Consider the following 19,049-nt stretch of genomic DNA (forward strand, 5'->3'; position numbering starts at 1 on the left):
CCCCAGGGCTGTGAATTTAGTATAAATAAATCGCTCCTTGCTTGAACAATAGTGCACATTCTGTCAAAGACTTAATGGGTGGAATGCTCCAAATGGTCACCTATTAGAAGGGTGAAGGGCACCCGGAACTACCGCTACCGGATCATTTACATGACTAACCCTTTTTAAAAATATATCCGGCCAAACAGACGCTGTGTGAATCCCATTTAGTCTCCGGTCCTGTAACTTCTTAGCTGATTATCTCCCTACGAGTGACCTTTTCAAATGAGATAGACACAGGCAGAGATTTATTTTTCTTCAAACAGCCATCACATGCCATGGATTACTGTAAACCGAAATACCTCGTCGAAAAACAAAACACCCAGATCCGTTTTTCGAAGTTTTTCTTTTGAATGTGAATATAGCAAAATAAGGTCTTGAAACGACAGTTGATTGGAATATCGCTTTAACTTTCCGCAAGGTCTCCAGTGTTTACATTTTCAGATGACACCGCAGCGACTGAAAGTCAAATTCTATCTCGCTCTGTTAACGACAAATAAACAGCAGTTTAACACACGTTTCCCAAGCAACTGCCCAGAAAGTGTAACTTGTCACAGGGATCACAAAATTAAGACATTTCCATTATAAAGCGGCCCTGGTTTAAACATAATCTGTAATGCAGATAGGAAAGTATGTTGAAATATATCTCTTTGAGTGGTAGGTTTTCATTCCTGGTTATATCTCAGTCTCCTCGCACGCTTAAGGATGGTCGTGGTTGCAATTGGAAATTTAATGCACACTGTGGTGATGCCACACAGCATCCCTTTTACCTATTCGAATCGCAAACGGTTCCAGGAGTGAGATTCCCCATTACCGTGTAATGAGTGAGATGCCACGTGTAAAGGTGCTGTACAAATGTAATTGCAACCATTATACACGGAGAATTCTCAGACCCTCAGGCAGGCAGGGCACCTTTCTGAACGTTAAAACGCATTTTCCGAGATTGTGTACAGATAAAAGCGATATTCGTGATTTAAAAAAAATCCTAGCCGTGACATAGATGCGAACATAAGGCAGTGGAGGTACGTTTGTCACTCGGGAGTTTGTCCTGGAGGGATTGGATTTGGGCGAGTGTAAAAACGGGAGAGTGACCAATGGTTATGCTGCGGTAAAACGTTATTATCTTTGAAGAACGTGCCACTTCGGTTTGTCTTTTTACTTTACTCCAAATATTAAGCTCCAAACGAATCAACCGAGAAAACCGGGAAAAGCCTAAAGGTTAATTCTCGCGGGAGGAGAGAAATTGGATATGTGTGTCTAGGGGGGGGGGGGGGGGGGGGGAGTCATTCTGACTGACCAATACAGGCGATGCCACCCCTTTCCTCTCTACAAAGGCAAGGAGCAGTGGACCACCCACAGGACGACACTTGAATGAGCCTTACTGCCAGTAATTAAAGAAATGCCTCGAGATAGGTTTGACTTATTGGGCATACACAAAAAAACAACTTCCACAACCAACCCCCCTCCCCCCATAAACATACAGAGCGGGGGGGGGGGGGGAATTGGGCAACCTTTCGAGTGGTTGATGTGTAAATGTAACTGTCCTGTTATTGTTGGATACAGATGACATTGTACCTGGATATTGTCCATATCCTGATATATTTTTGTAAATCATCCTTTTTGTTCCATTAAAAGAGGGAAAAGCTATACCCAGCCCTGGCTGGCACCCCACGTGGGAATTCTTCCGATTAAATATGTTTTTAGAAAAGTAGCAAATGCTTTTTTTTGCAACTTTCAGGACGCGTTCTTGCCCATTGTTACATCACCAGGTTGCCCCCGGAGACGGGGGGGGGGGGGGGTCCGAACCGGAGGAGAGTGGTGAAGGAGGGGGCGGGGCCACGCACGGGACACCCCTCCCCCACCCGCGGGGAGGGCGGCGGGAGGCCACGCCCCCTTTCGGCGGCGGGGAGCTTGGGGCGGGGCCTGGCGGGGAGATGGGGGCGGGGCCTGGCGGGAGAAGGGGGGAGGGGGGTTCAGGCCGGGTCATGAGGAGCCGCTCGGCCGGGCTGCCCCTTCCCTCCCTCCCGCCAGTGACGATCCCTTGCTCCCCCCCTGTGCATCCCCACCTCTGCTGAGCGGGCCCTTCCTTTTTGCCTTGGCTGGGACTGGAAGCTAATGGAGGCGGACGCTAACCAAGCCAACTCGGTGCTCAGTGCAGACTCTCAGCACGATCCCTGGTACAGGAGCTCAAATCCAATTCATTTATTCAGCTTTCTCCTCCCCCCCCCCCCCCCTTTAAAAAAAAATACATTTGCTTGCTAATGATCTAAGGAAAGAAAAATTGGTAACATCCCCAGATTTTAAACTGTAGTGTTGACTTTCTGAAAAAAAGGTGCTTTGGGTTAACGGCCCAACTTACTTTTTTTTCTTTAAATGTGTGTGTGAGGTGCCAACATGGCCGAATCCCATGTCTGAGTTGTGTCTTTGTCTTTTTTTTTCCCTTCTCTTCATATTTTTTTAGCAAAATGTTCGTCGGGGGACTGAGCTGGCAGACCACGCAAGGTAAGGAAGGTCCTGATCCACCTCCCAACTTTTCTTTTTAACTTCTGCTAAAATTCAATCCAAATACTTGTGTGATTTTAAAAAAAAATTCTCTCATGTTCGCGGGTGTGTGTCTACACATCGTTGTGATTGCATTCTGAAACCACGTAGCTTTTAGTATGAGCAGAAATCTCTCTTTGACAGACTGATCAATCTGTAGCAGTCTTTTTTTAAATCTGGGAGTTCCAGTGCATCGTCCCTCTACCTACTTTAAAAAAAATTGAATTAAATTGTAATAGTTTTTTTTGAGTGTGTTCTCGTAAGGTCTGCTTTCCTATTATTAATTCCCCCCCCCCCCCCCCTCTCTGCTTTAACAGAAGGTCTTAAGGAATATTTCTGTAAATTTGGAGATGTGAAGGAGTGCATGGTGATGCGGGATCCAGTTACAAAACGGTCAAGGTAAGTGAGCCAGCCTCCTTACTTGCTACTTGGAAACACTGTTTCTTCGCAAACTTCGCTACGGTGAGCAGGGATGTTTTATTTTATTTAAAAATAGATCTCCATCTGCCTCCATCCTCATTCGGATTGTTACACTATGTACCTTTCTCACAGCAAACTTAAACAATGTGGATTGTTCCCTTTTTTTTTTGTTTCTCCAGAGGATTCGGGTTTGTCACTTTTGTTGACCAAACGGGCGTAGATAAAGTTCTAGCGCAACCGAGGCACGAACTAGATTCTAAGACGGTAGGTGACTTGTATTTCTCCCCCCCCCCCCCCCCCCCCCCCCCAAATGAGATGCAAGCAATTTAACAGTTGTGTCAGTAAGAGTGATGTAAAGTAGTGCAGATTGCTCTCACACAGCAGAAATGGCCACAGACCCAGGGCAGGTTTCTGAGACTCACGCCCCCCTACCCCTCCCCTCCCTCTTCTCTTATTTTTGAGTCTTGCAAAGACAAGAGAGAGACACTGGGCCGCACGTCATGTGTTTGCTTTACAATCCACTCATGTCTGTCCCAAGTTTTCCCACACTGAGATCCAGCTGGTTAAATAGTACAGTGCAAAAATCCAGAGAGGGAGAGAGAAATTTGGGATTGGGAAGGGGGTTGGGGGTGTTGGAGAGAAAGAGAGTGCCTGAGCGTTCCCACGGCGATCGTTGGCAAGGCAACAGGGGCTGCTTGGGGGTGGGGGGGGGGGGGGGGGGATCTAAAATAGGTCAGCATTCATTCATCAGACCAGTACTTAGTGACATTAACAAGATGACCGACTTTTTTGGACTGGGAGGGTAATGAAAACCTGTTTTCTTTTGAAAAGACCTGTTTATTAGGGATCTGTGAAGTGCTATCATTACCCCAGAGCAGGGATTTATTTCATTTTTATTGTGTTGTACAGTTTTATCAGGATGCAGGGCAAGGTCTGTGTGTAACAGGGATGATTAAACTGGGACTGGAGATTGTCTCCTGGCAGCAAGCAGATCAGTGCGGAATGCCCAAGAGGATGGATTTGGAGTGTATTTGCGGTTTAGTTTCTGTCTTTCTCTTCCCCAGGTCATCCCCACTCCCTTTCTTTCACACCGTGTTTTACACTCTTATTCACTAATCTACTTAGTGACGGTCTTGCTTCTAAATCGGCTCAACGGTTCACTGCTTTTTCAGTTTATTGAGGGTGACCGGTAGAGGTGATTGGAAGGGGATGGGGAGTGGTGAGAAGGGGACATGACAAATTGTGTCCCTTCATCATCTAATAATAATAATCACTTATTGCCACAAGTAGGCTTCAATGAAGTTGCTGTGACAATCATCTGTGATTTTAAAAAAAAAAAAAAAAAAATTCAGATTACCCAATTTTATTTTTCAATTAAGGAGCAATTTAACATGGGCAATCCACTTAACCTGCACATCTTTGGGTTGTGGGGTTGAAACCCACGCCGACACGGGGAGAATGTGCAAACTCCACATCGAACCCGGGTCCTCAGTGCCCTAGACAGCAGTGCTAACTACTGCGCCACCTTGCCGCTCCCATCTCTTCTTCATCTGTAATTTTCTTTTTGTGTATTATGGGTTGGTGGGCTAGTTATTCCACATTATTTTGTGCTGATAAAGATCAGAGAAATTTCATTGGCCTTTCAGCGTAGAGAAGGTGGTGGTGAGCTATTGCCTTGTATTGTTTCAATCTGTGGTTCAGGTATAACCACAGTATTATTAGGGAGGGTGGTATAGGATTTTGACCCAACAAATTGAAGACATGGCGATATACGTCCAAGTCAGAAGTTGAAACTTGGAAATATTGTAAACTGTAAGGGGACAGTGTAGAACCTCAAAAGGTCATATCAATAATAATAATCTTTATTGTCACAAGTAGGCTTACATTAGCAATGATGTTAATGTGAAAAGCCCCTAGTCGCCACATTCCGGCACCTGCTCAAGTGCACAGGGAGAATTCAGAATGTCCAAATTACTTGACAACACGTCTTTCGGGACGTGTGGAGGAAACCGGAGCACCCGGAGGAAACTCACGCAGACACAGGGAGAACGTGCAGACTCTGCACAGACAGTGACCCAAGCCGGGAATCAAACCTGGGACCCTGGCGCTGTGAAGCAATAGTGCTAACCACTGCTACCGTGCAGACAAGTTGGTGAAGTGGGCAAATAGGTGGCAGCTGAAGTTTAATGTGGAAAAGTGTGAAGTGATGCATTTTGGTAGTAAGAACATGGAGAGACAATATAAAATAAGGGGCAAATTCTAAAAGGGATGCAGGATCAGGGGGGCCAGGGTACACGTGCATAGATTATTGAAGGTGGCAGGACAGGTGGAGAAAGCAGTTAATAAAGCATGTAGTATTCTGGGATTTATTAATAGGGACAAGATTATGCTGGAGTATTGTGTACAGTTTTGGGGGCCACATAGAAAGGATGTGAATGCATTGGTGAGAGTGCAGTAGAGGTTTACAAGGATGGTTCCAAGAATGAGAATCTTCAGTTATGAGGATAGGTTAGAGAGGTTGGGACTTTTCCCCTTAGAATGAAGAAGGCTGAGAGGAGATTTAAAAAAGATGTTCAAAATCGTGAAGGGGCTGTATAGAGTAGATAGGGAGAAACTGTTCCCCCTTGCACGAGATCAAGAACGTGAGGACACAGATTTAGGTGATTTGCAAAAGAAGCAAATGTGATGTTTATTTAAAAAAAAAACGTTTTCACACAACGAGTGGTTCAAGTCTAGAATTCTGGAAGTGTGGTGGAGATGAGTTCAATTGAGGAATTCAAGAGGGCATTGAATGATTACTTGAAACAAACAAATGTGCAGGGTATAGGAAAAAGCTAGGGGAATGACACTAAGCCACAATGCTGGTTTGGAGAAGTGATGCAGGCACGATGGGCCAAATGGTAGCCACCTGTGCAGTGACAATTCTGTGATGTGTGATTTGCAGATGATGGCGTTCCCCTGCATCTGCTTGCTGTTTTCTAGGTGGTAGTGGTCGAGGGTGTGGGAGGTGTCATCAAAGACACCTTTGTGAGTTCCTGCTGAGCACCCTGCAGATGGTGCACTCTGCAGACATTTTAAATTTTTTAAAATAAATTTAGAGTGCCCAATTAATTTTTTCCAATTAAGGGGCATATTAGTGCGGCCAATCCACCTAGCCTGCACATCTTTGGATTGTGGGGGCGAAACCCACGTAAACACTGGGAGAATGTACAAACTCCACACGGACAGCGATCCAGAGCCGGGATCGAACCTGGGACCTCGGTGCCATGAGGCAGCAGTGCTATCCACTGCGCCACCGTGCTGCCCGTCACTCTGCAGGCATGATGAGCTGGTGGCAGAGGAAGTGGGTGTTTAAATTAGTGGATGGGTTGTCAGTGAAATGGGCTGCTTTGTTCTGTTGGTGTTGTTGGAGCTGCACATATTCCAGCAAGTGGAGAGTGTTCCATCAGATTGCTGACTTGCACCTTGGCGGCAGAGATGGTGAATCACGATGTGTGTCTCACAGAGCAGAATATTCAGCCTCACACCTGCTAGTAGCCATGATATTCGTGTGGCTGATCCTGTTGAGATCTGGCCTGTGCTGACCCCGAGATATTTTTGATTACGGGGTGGTGATTGGTGATGGTAATACTATTGAATGGAGTGGGGTGATGGTTGGGCTCTCTGCCTGGCACCTTTTGTGGTGCAAATGCTACTTGCTACTTATATGGCCTATGCCTGGATGGGTCCACATACATTAGTAGCTGTGGATATGGTGGAGTAATGGTATTGCCACCAGACTAGTAATCTGAAGCTCAGGCCAGTGTTCTGGACACAGGGGTTCTTATAGAATGATTAAAGCACACAAGGAGGCCGTTCAGGCTATCGTGATGTGCTGGCTCTCTGTAAGAGCAATTCATCTAGAGCTACTCTTCTGCCTTTGCCCCACAGCCCTGCAATTGTTCTTCTGGTAATGATCCAATTCCTTCCGGAATGCCAGAGGGAATTGGATCATTATCTGAAAAAGAACGTTTTGCAAGGCTACGTCAAATCCCATCGTGATAGCTTGTGGAGTTCAATTAATAACTCGATAATGAAACTGGTGACTTTGAAACTAACTGGTGACTGTCAAACTATCATCAAGTGTCAGCCCATATCACTGACATCCATCTGCTTCACTATGTCCTTTGGGAAAGGGAATCTGCCATCCTTACTTAGTCTGGCCCACATGTGAAAGCTCGATCATTGAGCACGTCCATGACAGAAATTAATAGATTCCTGGATGCTAACAACATCAAGGGATATGGGGATAGTTGGAGAAAATAGAGGTAGAAGATCAGCCTTGATCTGTTTGAATGTCAGACCGGACTCGACAGGCCGAATGGCCGATTCCTCCCCCTGCTCTGATGCGATTCCAGACCCACAGCAATGTGGTTTACTCTTAAATACAGTCTGAAATGGCCTAGCAAGCCACTCCGTTCAAAGGAAATTAGAGATGGGCCATGAATGCTGGTCTTGTCAGTGAACCCCCAACTTTCTGTGAAAGAATAAAGGGGGAAAAATGCACATGGCATTGACCACTGCAATCATCGGGATTCTGACCTTATGGAGGAAAACTTTGGATGAAGCAGCTGAAAATACCTGGAATCAAGACACTGCTAAATTACTGTAACAAAGTCTTGAGCCTAAGATTTCTGGTCTCCAACAATTACTCTTTTGTGCCAGGCATGACTCCAACCACTGGAGATTCTTGATCATGATTCCTGTTGATCAGTTTTTCTTGGGTTTCTTGGTACATCTTGTGAAATGATGCCTTGGTGTCAAGGCCAGTTACGCCATGTTCAGCTCTGTAGTGCACATGATGTCTACATTCGATCAAGGATGTGATGAGGTCAGGAGCAGTCTGGTCCTGTCAGATACAAGCCAAGCATTATTGGGCAAGTTATTGATGAGCAAGAATTGCTTGATAGCACTCTTGATGACTTTGCTGATTGATAATCAGCCGATGGGGTGATAGTTGGCTGTGTTGGATTTGTCCATCCTTTTGAGGGCAGGTCGCACCTAGGCAATTTTCCACGATGGGTAGAAGCCACAGTTGTACTGGAGCAGCTTGTCTGGAGCCATGACTAGCTCTTCAGTACTACATTTGGGGGCCATAGCTTTGGCTGAGCACATTGGATACAGCAGTGTTTTGATGGATTGACTGGAGAGTTGTATCCGTGTGGCAAGACACCTTGGGAGGTGACCGAGAAGGATTGTCCCATAGAATCTATGGATAAAAGACTTTTGCAAGGGTTTCGGTCTTGATTTTTGCACTCCTTTTCTGAGCTCTGTCATCATTTAGGATGAGGATGACGAGCCGCCATTAGTTGGTTTAATTGACACTGTCGTTTGTGACTGTAGAGTTGCAGAGCTTTGACTTAAACTGTTCATTGCAGGATCTCTTCTATACCGTACTTCAATTGTTCCAGTTCAGTATGCATGTAGTCTTGTGTTGTAGCATCGCCAGGGTTGGCACCTCCTTTTGGTGCTCCTGGCATGGATTCTACATACTTTGTTGAAACTCTGGCTTAATGAAGGAATGAGTTATGGTACCTGTCATAACTCCCACGGGGAAACCATTATCGATCATCTCGTGGGACGTGTGCAGTATAAGTTTCCCGGGTAGGGGCGGAGGCCCACCCAGCTGGGGTGTTAGAACTGAACTTAAAAGCCGGCCCAAGAAGGGACCGGCATGTTGATTTTCCCAATGGGGACTGTGGTTGTAGATAGTTACTGCCGTGGGCAGATTATTGTAAATCGTAAAACAAATCTTTTGCTTCCTACTGCTGGCTTTCTTGGTCATTAAAGTACCATAGTGGTAATGTTATTGGGTCCAAGTTAAAGGCCTGAACAAATGTTCCGGAGACATGAGTTCAGATCTCGCATGGCAGCTGGGGAAATTTAAATTTAATTGATTAATACGTCAGGAATGAAATGCTAGTCTCCGTTTGTAATAATTATGAAAACTACTGGATTGCTGTAAAAACTCGTCTGGTTCACTGATGTCCTTCGGGGGAGGAAATTTGCTGCCCTAAACTGATCTGGCTTGCGTGTGACTCCAGGCACATAGCAAGGCAGTTGATTCTTAACTTCCCTCTGGAATCGGACTTCTGGTAGCGACCATGGCCTGCTAGGTCACGCAAACAGCAGCTCCCGCCGGGATTGGTGTTTTGGGCTGCTAAAAGGAGTGGTGGTGGCAGTTAACAGGAGGGACCGGCGTGGGAACAGATGTGGGAGAGAGCCCCCCCCCTGGCTGGTGGATGGAGAGGTTCAGGAACTGAGCCGGCAGACACGCGACCCCGGGGAAGAAGGTCGAGAACGTCCGGGTGGACAAAATGGCGGCCGTAGAGGATCTGCAGGAGCTCCTGAAAAACTGCTTCATGGAGCTGAAAACGGAGATGGTGGCCTCCATGGAGAGAATTGTGGTGACCCAGAAGGCGCAGGAGATCAAGGAGGTGAGGAGGAAGGTGGCGGAGAACGAGGACGAGGTCCTGGGCCTGGCGGTGAAAGTGGAGGCGCATGAGGCGCTCCATAAGAAATGGCAGGAGAGGCTGGATGACCTTGAGTGCAGGTCTCGGAGCCACAATCTGCGGATCCTGGGCCTTCCTGAAGGAGCGGAGGGGGCGGACGCGAGCACGTACGTGGCCACAATGTTGGGGACGCTGATGGGTGCGGGGGCCTTCCCACGGCCCTTGGAGCTGGATGGGGCGCACAGGGTTCTCGCCAGAAAGCCGAGGGTGAACGAGCCACCGAGGGCGATGGTGATACGGTTTCAGCGCTTGGCAGACCGGGAGCGAGTCCTGCGGTGGGCGAAGAAAGAGCGGAGCAGTAAGTGGGAGAATGGCGAGATCCAAATTCACCAGGACCTGGGAGCTGAGCTGGCGAGGAGGCGTGCAGGTTTTAACCGGGCGAAGGCGGTCTTCCACGGTAAAGGGGTGAAGTTCGGGCTCCTGCACCCGGCGAGACTGTGGGTAACATACCAGGACAGGCACCACTATTTTGATACCCCAGACGAGGCGTGGTCGTTCATCAGGCAGGAGAAGCTGGACCTGAACTAAGGGACTGCTGTATGGGGGTGAAATGTGCGGGTGGAGAGGGATCGAGGGGAGGACGGCGGGTAAAGCTGTGGGTAAAGAACCATTGGGGGTTCTGTTGTGTGTTTTGTTTTCCATATGTGTGGTGCTAGGGGGTGGTAAACGCCCAGGACAGGCTGTCCGGCGCGCGGGGAGGTCCCAGATGGCGCTTGTCCCTCTACCCTGCGGGGGAGGGGGAGTAGGGCGGCCCGAAGGCAACAAGTTAAGGGTTGGTATATAAAGGCGGGAGCGGTCAGGGTCAGCATAGGTGAGCTGACTCACGGAAGCACAATGGGGGGGAACCAGAGCTAAGCGGATGCTTGGGAGGGTGGAGGTGCGGGGGGGGTTTGGGGGGGGGGGGGAAGAGAAGGGGTGCTGCTTGGCTGACTGAAGGGGAGCCAGGTGAGGGGTATGGGTGGAGAATCGGGCCAGGGGGCCGCCGGGAGGGGAGAGCTGGAGGAGGGAGGCGGGGGCACGTGGTTGGCCGAAAAAGGGAGATGGCTAGTCGGCGGGATGGGGGGGGGGCCTGAGTGGGCCGGTCGTGCGGTCCCGCGTGTTCTCGCATTTAAAGGGGTTGAAGGCGGATGTGGCCATGTTGCAAGAGACGCACTTAAAGCTCACAGATCAGACGAGGCTAAGGAAAGGATGGGTGGGACAGGTGTTTCACTCTGGGTGAGACTCAAAGATCAGAGGAGTGGCTATTTTGGTCAGTAAACGAGTGGCATTTGAGGCGGGGAGCATCGTGGTGGATAAGGGGGGCAGGTATATAATGGTGAGTGGCAAGCTGCAGGGGGCCCGGGTGGTGTTAGTGAATGTATATGCCCCGAACTGGGACGATGCGGACTGAGGCGCGTGTTGGGTAGGATCCCGGACTTGGAGATAAGTCACCTGATTATGGGAGGGGACTTTAATACGGTCTTGGATCCGAGCTTGGATCGTTCCAAGTCCAGAATGGGAAAGAGGCCAGCGGTGGCCAGGGCCTTGTGAGAGTTCATGGGCCAGATGGGGGGAGTAAACCTGGAGGTTTACGCGGCCAAGCACGAAGGAGTTTTCCTTTTTCTCCCATGTCCATAGAGTCTATTCGCGAATAGACTTCTTTGTGTTGAGTAGGGCGTTAATCCCGAGGGTGGAGGGGGTAGAATACTTGGCCATTGCGGTCTCGGACCATGCCCCGCACTGGGTGGGTCTGCGACTGGGGGCGGAACGGGGTCAGCGCCCTCTCTGGCGACTGGATGTGGGGCTGCTGCTGGACAAAGAGATGTGCGGGTGGATAAGGAGGAGTATTGAGAATTATGTGGGAGCGAATGACACAGGAGAGGTGACGGTGGCAGTGGTTTGGGAGGCTCTGAAGGCGGTCATTAGGGGAGAGTTAATCTCCATTAGGTCCCATAGAGAGAAAGAGAGGGAGAGACTGGTAGGAGAGATACTCAGGGTAGATAGGAGGTATGCGGAGGCCCCAGAGGGGGGGGGGCTGTTGAACGAGCGCCGGAAATTACAGGCAGAGTTTGACCTGCTGTCCACTGGGAAGGCGGAGGTGCAGCTGAGTAAAGGGAAGGGGGCAGTTTATGAGTATGGGGAGAAGGCGCGTAGGATGCTGGTGCACCAGCTGCACAGGAGGGAGGCGGCCAGAGAGATTGGGGGAGTGCGGGACAGGGAAGGCAACATGGTGCTGAGCCCAGAGAGGGTCAATTAAGTCTTCAGGGAGTTCTACGGAAGGTTATACAAGTCGGAACCCCCAGGGGAGGGGGGAGGGATGAGGCGGTTCATGGACCGGTTGAGGTTCCCAAGGGTGGAGGCAGAGCGGGTGCAGGGACTGGGGGCCCCAATTGGGTTGGAGGAAGTAGTCAGGCGGCTGGCAGGCATGCAGACGGCCAAGGCCCCGGGCCTGGATGGCTTCCTCGTCGAATTTTATAAGAAGTTCTCGGAGCTGTTGAACCCGCTCCTGATGAGAACCTTCAATGAGGCAAAGGAGAAAGGGATCCTCCCTCCGACAATGGTGCAGGCATTGATCTCGCTTATCCTGAAGAAGGAGAAGGATCCGCTTCTGTGTGGGTCCTACAGGCCGATATCGCTCCTGAACGCGGATGCCAAGCAGTTGGCAAAAATTCTGGCCACCAGAGTAGAGGACTGTGTCCCGGGAGTGATTGGGGAGGATCAGACGGGTTTTGTTAAGGGCAGGCAGCTGAACGCGAATGTGAGGAGGCTCCTGAATATTATCATGATGCCCTCGGGGGGGGGGGGGGGGGGGGGGGGGGGGGGGTGGCTGCGATGGACGCTGAGAAGGCCTTTGACAGGGTGGAGTGGGAACATCTGTGGGAGGCGCTAGGCAGGTTTGGATTTGGGGAGGGATTTATAGGGTGGGTCAAGCTGCTGTATCAGGCCCCTGTAGCGAGTGTGTCCACAAACCGGCTACGGTCGGAATATTTCAGGCTGCATCGGGGGACGAGACGGGTGTTCCCTGTTGCTGTTCGCCTTGGCAATCGAGCCGTTGGCCATTGCGCTCAGGACTTCGGGGGATTGGAGGGGACTGGTGCGCGGAGGGGAGGAACACCGGGTCTCCCTCTACGCGGATGACCTGCTGTTGTATATTTCGGACCCGTTAGAAGGGATGGGGGAGGTCATGCGGATCCTGGGGGACTTCGGGAGGTTCTAGTGAGCTGTTCGTGGTCTACGGTAGGGGCCAGGAGGAGAGACTGAGGGAGCTCCCGCTCAGGATAGTGGCGAGGAGCTTTCGGTAGTTGGGGATGGAACTGGGATGCCCTGCATAGGCTCAACTTAACCTGGCTAGTGGAGCAGATTGAGGGAGAGTTTTAAAGGTGGGATATGCTCCCGCTTTCCTTGGCAGGACGGGTGCAGACTGTGAAGATGACGTTTTTCCCCAGGTTCCTCTTCGTGTTTCAGTGCCTCCCCATTTTCATCCTCAAGTCCTTTTTCAAGCGGGTGAATAGGATTGTTACGGGATTTGTGTGGGCGAATAAAACCCCGCGAGCAAAAAGGTATTCTTGGAGCGTAGCCGGGGGGTGCGGGGAGAAGGCTGGCTCTGCCGAACTTCTGCAGTTATTACTGGGCGGCCAATGTGGCCATGATCAGGAAATTGATGAGGGGGCAGCTTGGAGGCGTCGTCGTGTAGAGGCACCAGTCTAGGGGCACTTGTTACAGCTCCGTGGCCATTCTCGCCGGCACGATACACCACTAGTCCAGTGGTGACGGTGGCACTGAGGATCTGGGGGCAGTGGAGGAGACACAGGGGAGAGGAGGGGGCCTCGGTGTGGACCTCGATACGGAATAACCACAGATTTGCTCCGGGTAGTTTGGATGGGGGATACCAAGGCTGGTATAGGGCAGGTATTAGGAGGATGGGGGACCTGTTTATAGACTGGGTTTTCCCCAGCATGCAGGCGCTGGAGGAGAGGTTCGGCCTGCCCCCGGGGAATGCGTTCGGGTACCTCCAGGTTCGGGACTTTCTTAGAAAACAGGTGGGGACATTTCCGCTGCTGTCCCCGTGTAGGATCCGAGACAGGGTGGTGTCTGGCATCTGGGTAGGGGAGGGGAAGGTGTCGGACATATATCAGGAGCTGCAGGAGGTGGAGGAAGCCTCAGTGGAGGAGTTGAAGGGCAAGTGGGAGGAGGAGCTGGGTGAGGAGCTGGATGTGGGCCGACGCCCTGGGCAGGATGAACTCCTCCTCATGTGCCAGGCTCAGTTTAATTCAGTTTAAGGTGGTGCATCGGGCGCATATAATGGCGGCAAGAATGAGTAAGTTTTTTGGGGTGGAGGACAGGTGCCCGAGATGTGCAGGGAGTCCGGCGAACCATGCCCATATGTTTTGGGCATGCCCGGCGCTTAAAGAATTCTGGCAGGGGTTTGCGAGGGTGATGTCTAGGATTTTGGACACTCGGCTGAAGGCGAGTCCAACAGTAGCGATATTTGGGGTGTCGGAGGATCCGGGAGTGCAGGAGGCGAAAGAGGCCGAGGTACTGGCCTTTGCCTCCCTGGTAGCCCGGAGACGGATCTTGCTAATGTGGAGGGACTCAAAACCCCCGGGTGTGGAGATCTGCGTTAGCGATATGGCGGGGTTCCTCAGCCTGGAGCGAATAAAGTTTGCCTTGAGAGGGTCCTTGAGATGGCGTTCTCCCGGCTGTGGCGACCTTTCATTGACTTTCTAGGAGAGCAGTAAGTGTCAGCAGCAGCATCCTGGGGGGGGGGTTCAGGTGGGGGGGTACTGTTGATATAATGTGAGTTGGGCATGGAGACAAAACCCACCTTGTTCTGTTTAAAAAAAACAAAGGAAAACGTTTTCTGTTGTGTAAGTAGTTTCACTGTAAACTTTGGGATATGTTGATTCTTATTTTTTATTCTCTGTATTTCTATTTTTGTTGTGTAAAACGCTCTTTGGAAAAACTTTAAATAAAACATTTATTTTTTAAAAACTTCCCTCTGGAATGGCCTAGCAAGCCAACGCAGTCAAGGGCAATTTGGGATGGGGAATAAATGGCGGCCTTGCCAGCGACAATCACATCCCTAGAATGAAAGCAACTTTCAGGTGTTCATTGTTGAGTAGCTAGATCTGAAAATCAAGGTGGTATTTAGCAAGGTGGTTGCCACACTGCATAATCAATCGAGAGAATCTTTAATGTGAAGACAGGGCCTGGTCTCCATAAGGGTCATGTTCTGGTAACTTCTACCAGTGCAGCCATTGATAGATGGACCTGGAACAGATAGGTTAGTGATGATGCGGTCAAGCAATTTTTCGCCTTGTGTTGCTTCTCTCACCCTTGTCCTCCAGTGCTCCGCATGCTTGGTCAGTGGTGGGACTGTTGAGCCATTCTCTGTGATGGGTGTTGAAGTCCCTGCTCATGATGCATTCTGCGGTATTTGATAGGAAGGAATAAGGATTCAGCAACTTAAGAGAGAATGTGAATCAGCATGAGGTTTCCATGCCCATGAGACTTCATGTGTATAGAGTCAGCATTGAGCACAATCCACTTCACCTGACTAAGCCACTGTGTCCCCACCTCATTCAGTGTCCACAAAGACCCTTGCAGCAGGGTAGCCCTGTTCAGCGTTCCCTTCCTTGCCACTCAGCATAGACTTGGGACAGCCCTCCAAACCTTCTGATATGTGGAAAAACTTGTCAAAGGGAAAATAATTCTTTGTCTTGGGTGAAGTGGGAGAAGTGGCAATGTGAGTTGTATTTCACTGTGTCCGGATCATCTGTGTGTTGCATCTAGATACGTTTTCATCTGACTTCTGGAGCATCAATAAATTGTATTGTAACTGACCCAAACTACAAAAATGGCACTATGTATAAATCCAAGTAGATGTGAGCCTTTGTTTGCTTGATAATGAACTGGCCTGGAATGATCTTTGGAACTGTTTTGAAAAGCGCCGTACAGTTTGTTTGTATTTTATGTGGACAGGTGGGTGTTTAAATTAAATTGTTTAATATTTAAAAAAATAAATGTTACATTAAAAAAATGTTTTGATTAAAGTTTTTCATTTTATATACAATACAAAATAAACACATCTGTGTGAGCCGGATACAATTTATAAAAGCCCAACATTGGAAATAACCCCAACTCCTTAACCCTTCATCCTTTTTTGTTATTACTACATACTTTTATTGGAATACATAGCTTACAAAAGGTGATTCCCCTCCATTTAGGTGTTCCTTCTGGATCTTGTTCTATTTTGTTTTATTTACTTGTGCCGTCCCGGCTGGACTCTAGGTCCCATAGCGGGCTTTGTTGGTCCTCTAGTTGGTATGGACTTTGCCACTGGCGGGGTTTAATTGGTTGGTCCCCCTCCCTGTACTGGGCGATTTGGCCATGGCTGGCCCTCATTTTGTCCTGGGGCCCTTTGTCCCTGTTGGAGGGCCCTGAAATAAGTGTTATATTAACTATTCATTGATTCACCTCTGTATGAAACCAGAGCTAGTTTAATAAATATGCTGTCCAATGACTGGGGATTGGGTAAGGAGAGCGAGTGCAGATTTAGCCAATAGATATGTTGCACTTCTGCTCCTCCCAACCCTAAATGGACCAAGTTTGAAATGGGAGTTTGCAATACAAACCTTTTCCTCTACTCAAGATCTTATTAGTCAACATTTTGAACCTTCCAGAGACCTGCTTGTGGTCCATTGTGTATGGCAATCCAGTTTGTGAATTAAGACTATTTAGGAAAATTGAAGACACTGTCTTTGAACCTTGCAGTTGCGCGAGGGCTTTGATTTGACCGAAGGTCAATGCTGAGTTCCCAGATAATTGTTTGGGGAGAATCTTGTGGATGCTATGATCAGTTACAGCATTCCTGGGTTTGGAGGGTGCGGGGTAGCAATCGGCGTCTGTTTGCTCTGTTGCACTCCCTACTGGAGACTTGGTGACAACAGGATGAGCAAGAGTTGGGACATCGTTCTGATCCTCGAGGCTCGCACATGAATAATGGCCTCTTGGGTGAAGGTGCGTCTGTGGAACAATCCTTCAATAAAATACTCAAAGCTTTTGGAAAGTGAGGGCAGGAAACTAGGGGTAAATATTCAGTGGGTTCCCCCTAATTGAATTTTTAAATGTTTGTAAGAAATGTAGATGCATTTTGGACTTTCATTGATTCAAATAACAAATTGGTAAATTCATCTGACTCAGATTTTGCCCTTTTAATAGGATCTAATCCCCTTTCTGTTTGACCTACAAAAGCTATTTTTACATTGAAACCAGTCTATTGAACAGTTCTTTTCAACACACCCAGATTTCTGTTTCATACAATTGTCTTTAAACACAATTGTAAGCTTCTTGTTTCACTAGCACAGTTCAGGATTCCAGGAGAAATCTATCTAGTTATTCAACAGTTGATTCTTTTAGAATCTGTAGACCTGAGTGCCAGACCTTTATCGGTCCACAAACTACCGGGTATGGCACCAGTACAATATTTGAACAGTGCCAATGTTGGCAATCGCAACTTCCTAGTTTCTAAGGTGAAATGGCTTCAGAGACGATGGCTCTCCTGAGTGTTTGACCAATTCTTTGAGCCTATGGAAACACAATGAAAGCTAATAAACAGTTTCTTCACCCAAAGAAAAAAATAAATGCTATTTTAAATGCTCAAAGCCCAAACCTCTTTGTTCTATTCACAAGTTGAGATTAACAATAATCAGTGAGACCCCCCACCTAAGTTTTAGATAGCAGATTGCTTTTTTGCTGATGCAGTATTGCGGGCAAAAAGGCCTGTTTATTTAATTTTTTCAAAAATGCATTGATGAACTGAATGTGATGCAAAACTGGTTTAGCGTCAGAACTTTCTTGGACCTTTCTGCTGCCGCCGCTGTTATGACATTTAATCAACTCTGACTATATGGAGTGAGTCTTGGAATGGTCAAGATTGTACTGTGGGGCATCAAGCAGTATGAAAACTAAACATTTGGAGATATTGCCTGCATTTATCCTGACGCCAATACTCTTTCCTCACCTTGCACACAAGTTGACTCGTCCCGGTGGCTTCACTTCATGTGCAAGCCCAGGCAGTATTTACCATTTCCTGTCCTGTTCTCACTTGACCACTGCACAAGTGTGGACGTTATAAGCTCGTTAACAGCAGAAGCACAGATTGATCATTTATGTTCCCAACATTGGTGGGATCAGGTGTTCCCGTAAATTTGACCCAGGCCATTCAGAAGTGAAATTAAGAAACACTTCTTTACACACCAAGTGTAGTGCAAATCTGGGAATTTTGTTCAACTCTCCCTTTACCCTTGCACCCTACGAGGAAAGATGATGCTGCATCAATTGGAATGATTGAGATTGATGGTGTTATTCGGTAACGGTGTCAATAGATTTGAAGCAAAGCTGGGTAAATGAAGTTCTGGTATGAATCAGCCATGATCTAATTTAGGGTGTCTCAACCTTTCAGCTTCTGAGATACCCCCCCATGTTATGAAATTCCTACTGGTCCCCGTGAAATACAACAAGTTTTTTTTCTCTCTACAAAAATTGGTTATACACTTTGTTTTATTTCCATAAGTTAGGGCAGCACGGTAGCACAGTGGGTAGCACTGTCATTTCACAGCTCCAGAGTTACAGGTTCGATTCCTGGTTTGGGTCGCTGGCTGTGCGGAGTATGCACGTTCTCCATGTGTCTGCGTTTGTTTCCTCCGGGTGCTCCGGTTTGCTCCCACAAGTTCCGAAAGACGTGCTGTTGGGTAATTTGGACATTCTGAATTCCCCCTCTGTACCCGAACAGGCTTAAAAAAAAAAAAAAAATTTAAAGTACCCAATGCATTTTTTTCCAATTAAGGGGCAATTTAGCGTGTTCAGTCCACCTACCCTGCACACCTTTGGGTTGTGGGGCTGAAACCCACGCAAACACGGGGAGAATGTGCAAACTCCACACGGATAGTGACCCAGAGCCGGGATCGAACCTGGGACCTCGGCGCCGTGAGACAACAGGGCTAACCCACCGCGCCACCGTGCTGCCCTGACTAGGGGCTTTTCACAGTAACTTCATTGCAGTGTTAATCTAAGCCTACTTGTGACAATAAAGATTATTCTAAATTGACTGGACAATTGATTGCATAGTTTCCAGTGAAGTATTGAGGGAGTGCTGCATTGAGACGGGTTGGGAACTAGGAGGTTAGACTTGAATGACTAGCTGTGTCCTGCCAACACTAGTGAAGATGTCTTAAAAAGCCTTTCTCAATATTGTACCATTGGGCACTCTGGTGTTATAGAATTGAGAGATGTTCCTCTTGCAGATACTTGGTCTGTAGGTTTAAGTGCCTTAGGGCGTCATTAATCTAAGGTAACTGGCAATTCAGGAAACAATCTTGAGATAATAAGCAAGTGATGGAGCAGTCAACAAATTCCTTTTCATTTGTGTGAAAGCATCTATCAATCCTTGTGATGTTTAGTTCTATTTTTAGAATGGTGAACTTAAATATATGCATAGTTGTTAAGTTTATTTATTAT

At 48.2% G+C, this 19,049-nt stretch overlaps 1 protein-coding gene and 1 long non-coding RNA gene across 2 annotated transcripts in view; one reads left to right on the plus strand and one right to left on the minus strand.

The window, feature by feature from the left end:
• Positions 1 to 275: 275 nt before the first annotated feature.
• Positions 276 to 1,728, minus strand: LOC140409261 (uncharacterized). The gene is made up of 2 exons (XR_011940313.1): positions 1,615 to 1,728; positions 276 to 522 (listed from the first exon to the last, which is right to left on the minus strand). It is a non-coding gene; the product is annotated as an uncharacterized lncRNA (long non-coding RNA).
• A 258-nt stretch (positions 1,729 to 1,986) lies between these two features.
• Positions 1,987 to 19,049, plus strand: part of LOC140409255 (RNA-binding protein Musashi homolog 1-like) — a 210,144-nt gene continuing 193,081 nt past the window's right edge. Inside the window, exons 1-4 of the mRNA XM_072497598.1 lie at positions 1,987 to 2,216; positions 2,501 to 2,541; positions 2,898 to 2,979; positions 3,180 to 3,264. Coding sequence (XP_072353699.1) covers positions 2,155 to 2,216; positions 2,501 to 2,541; positions 2,898 to 2,979; positions 3,180 to 3,264 — 270 coding nt within the window. The 5' untranslated portion in view covers positions 1,987 to 2,154. The remainder of the gene's footprint in view (positions 2,217 to 2,500; positions 2,542 to 2,897; positions 2,980 to 3,179; positions 3,265 to 19,049) is intronic.

Source organism: Scyliorhinus torazame, chromosome 1 (genome assembly GCF_047496885.1).
Source record: "Scyliorhinus torazame isolate Kashiwa2021f chromosome 1, sScyTor2.1, whole genome shotgun sequence".
Classification (NCBI taxonomy): Eukaryota; Metazoa; Chordata; class Chondrichthyes; order Carcharhiniformes; family Scyliorhinidae; genus Scyliorhinus; species Scyliorhinus torazame.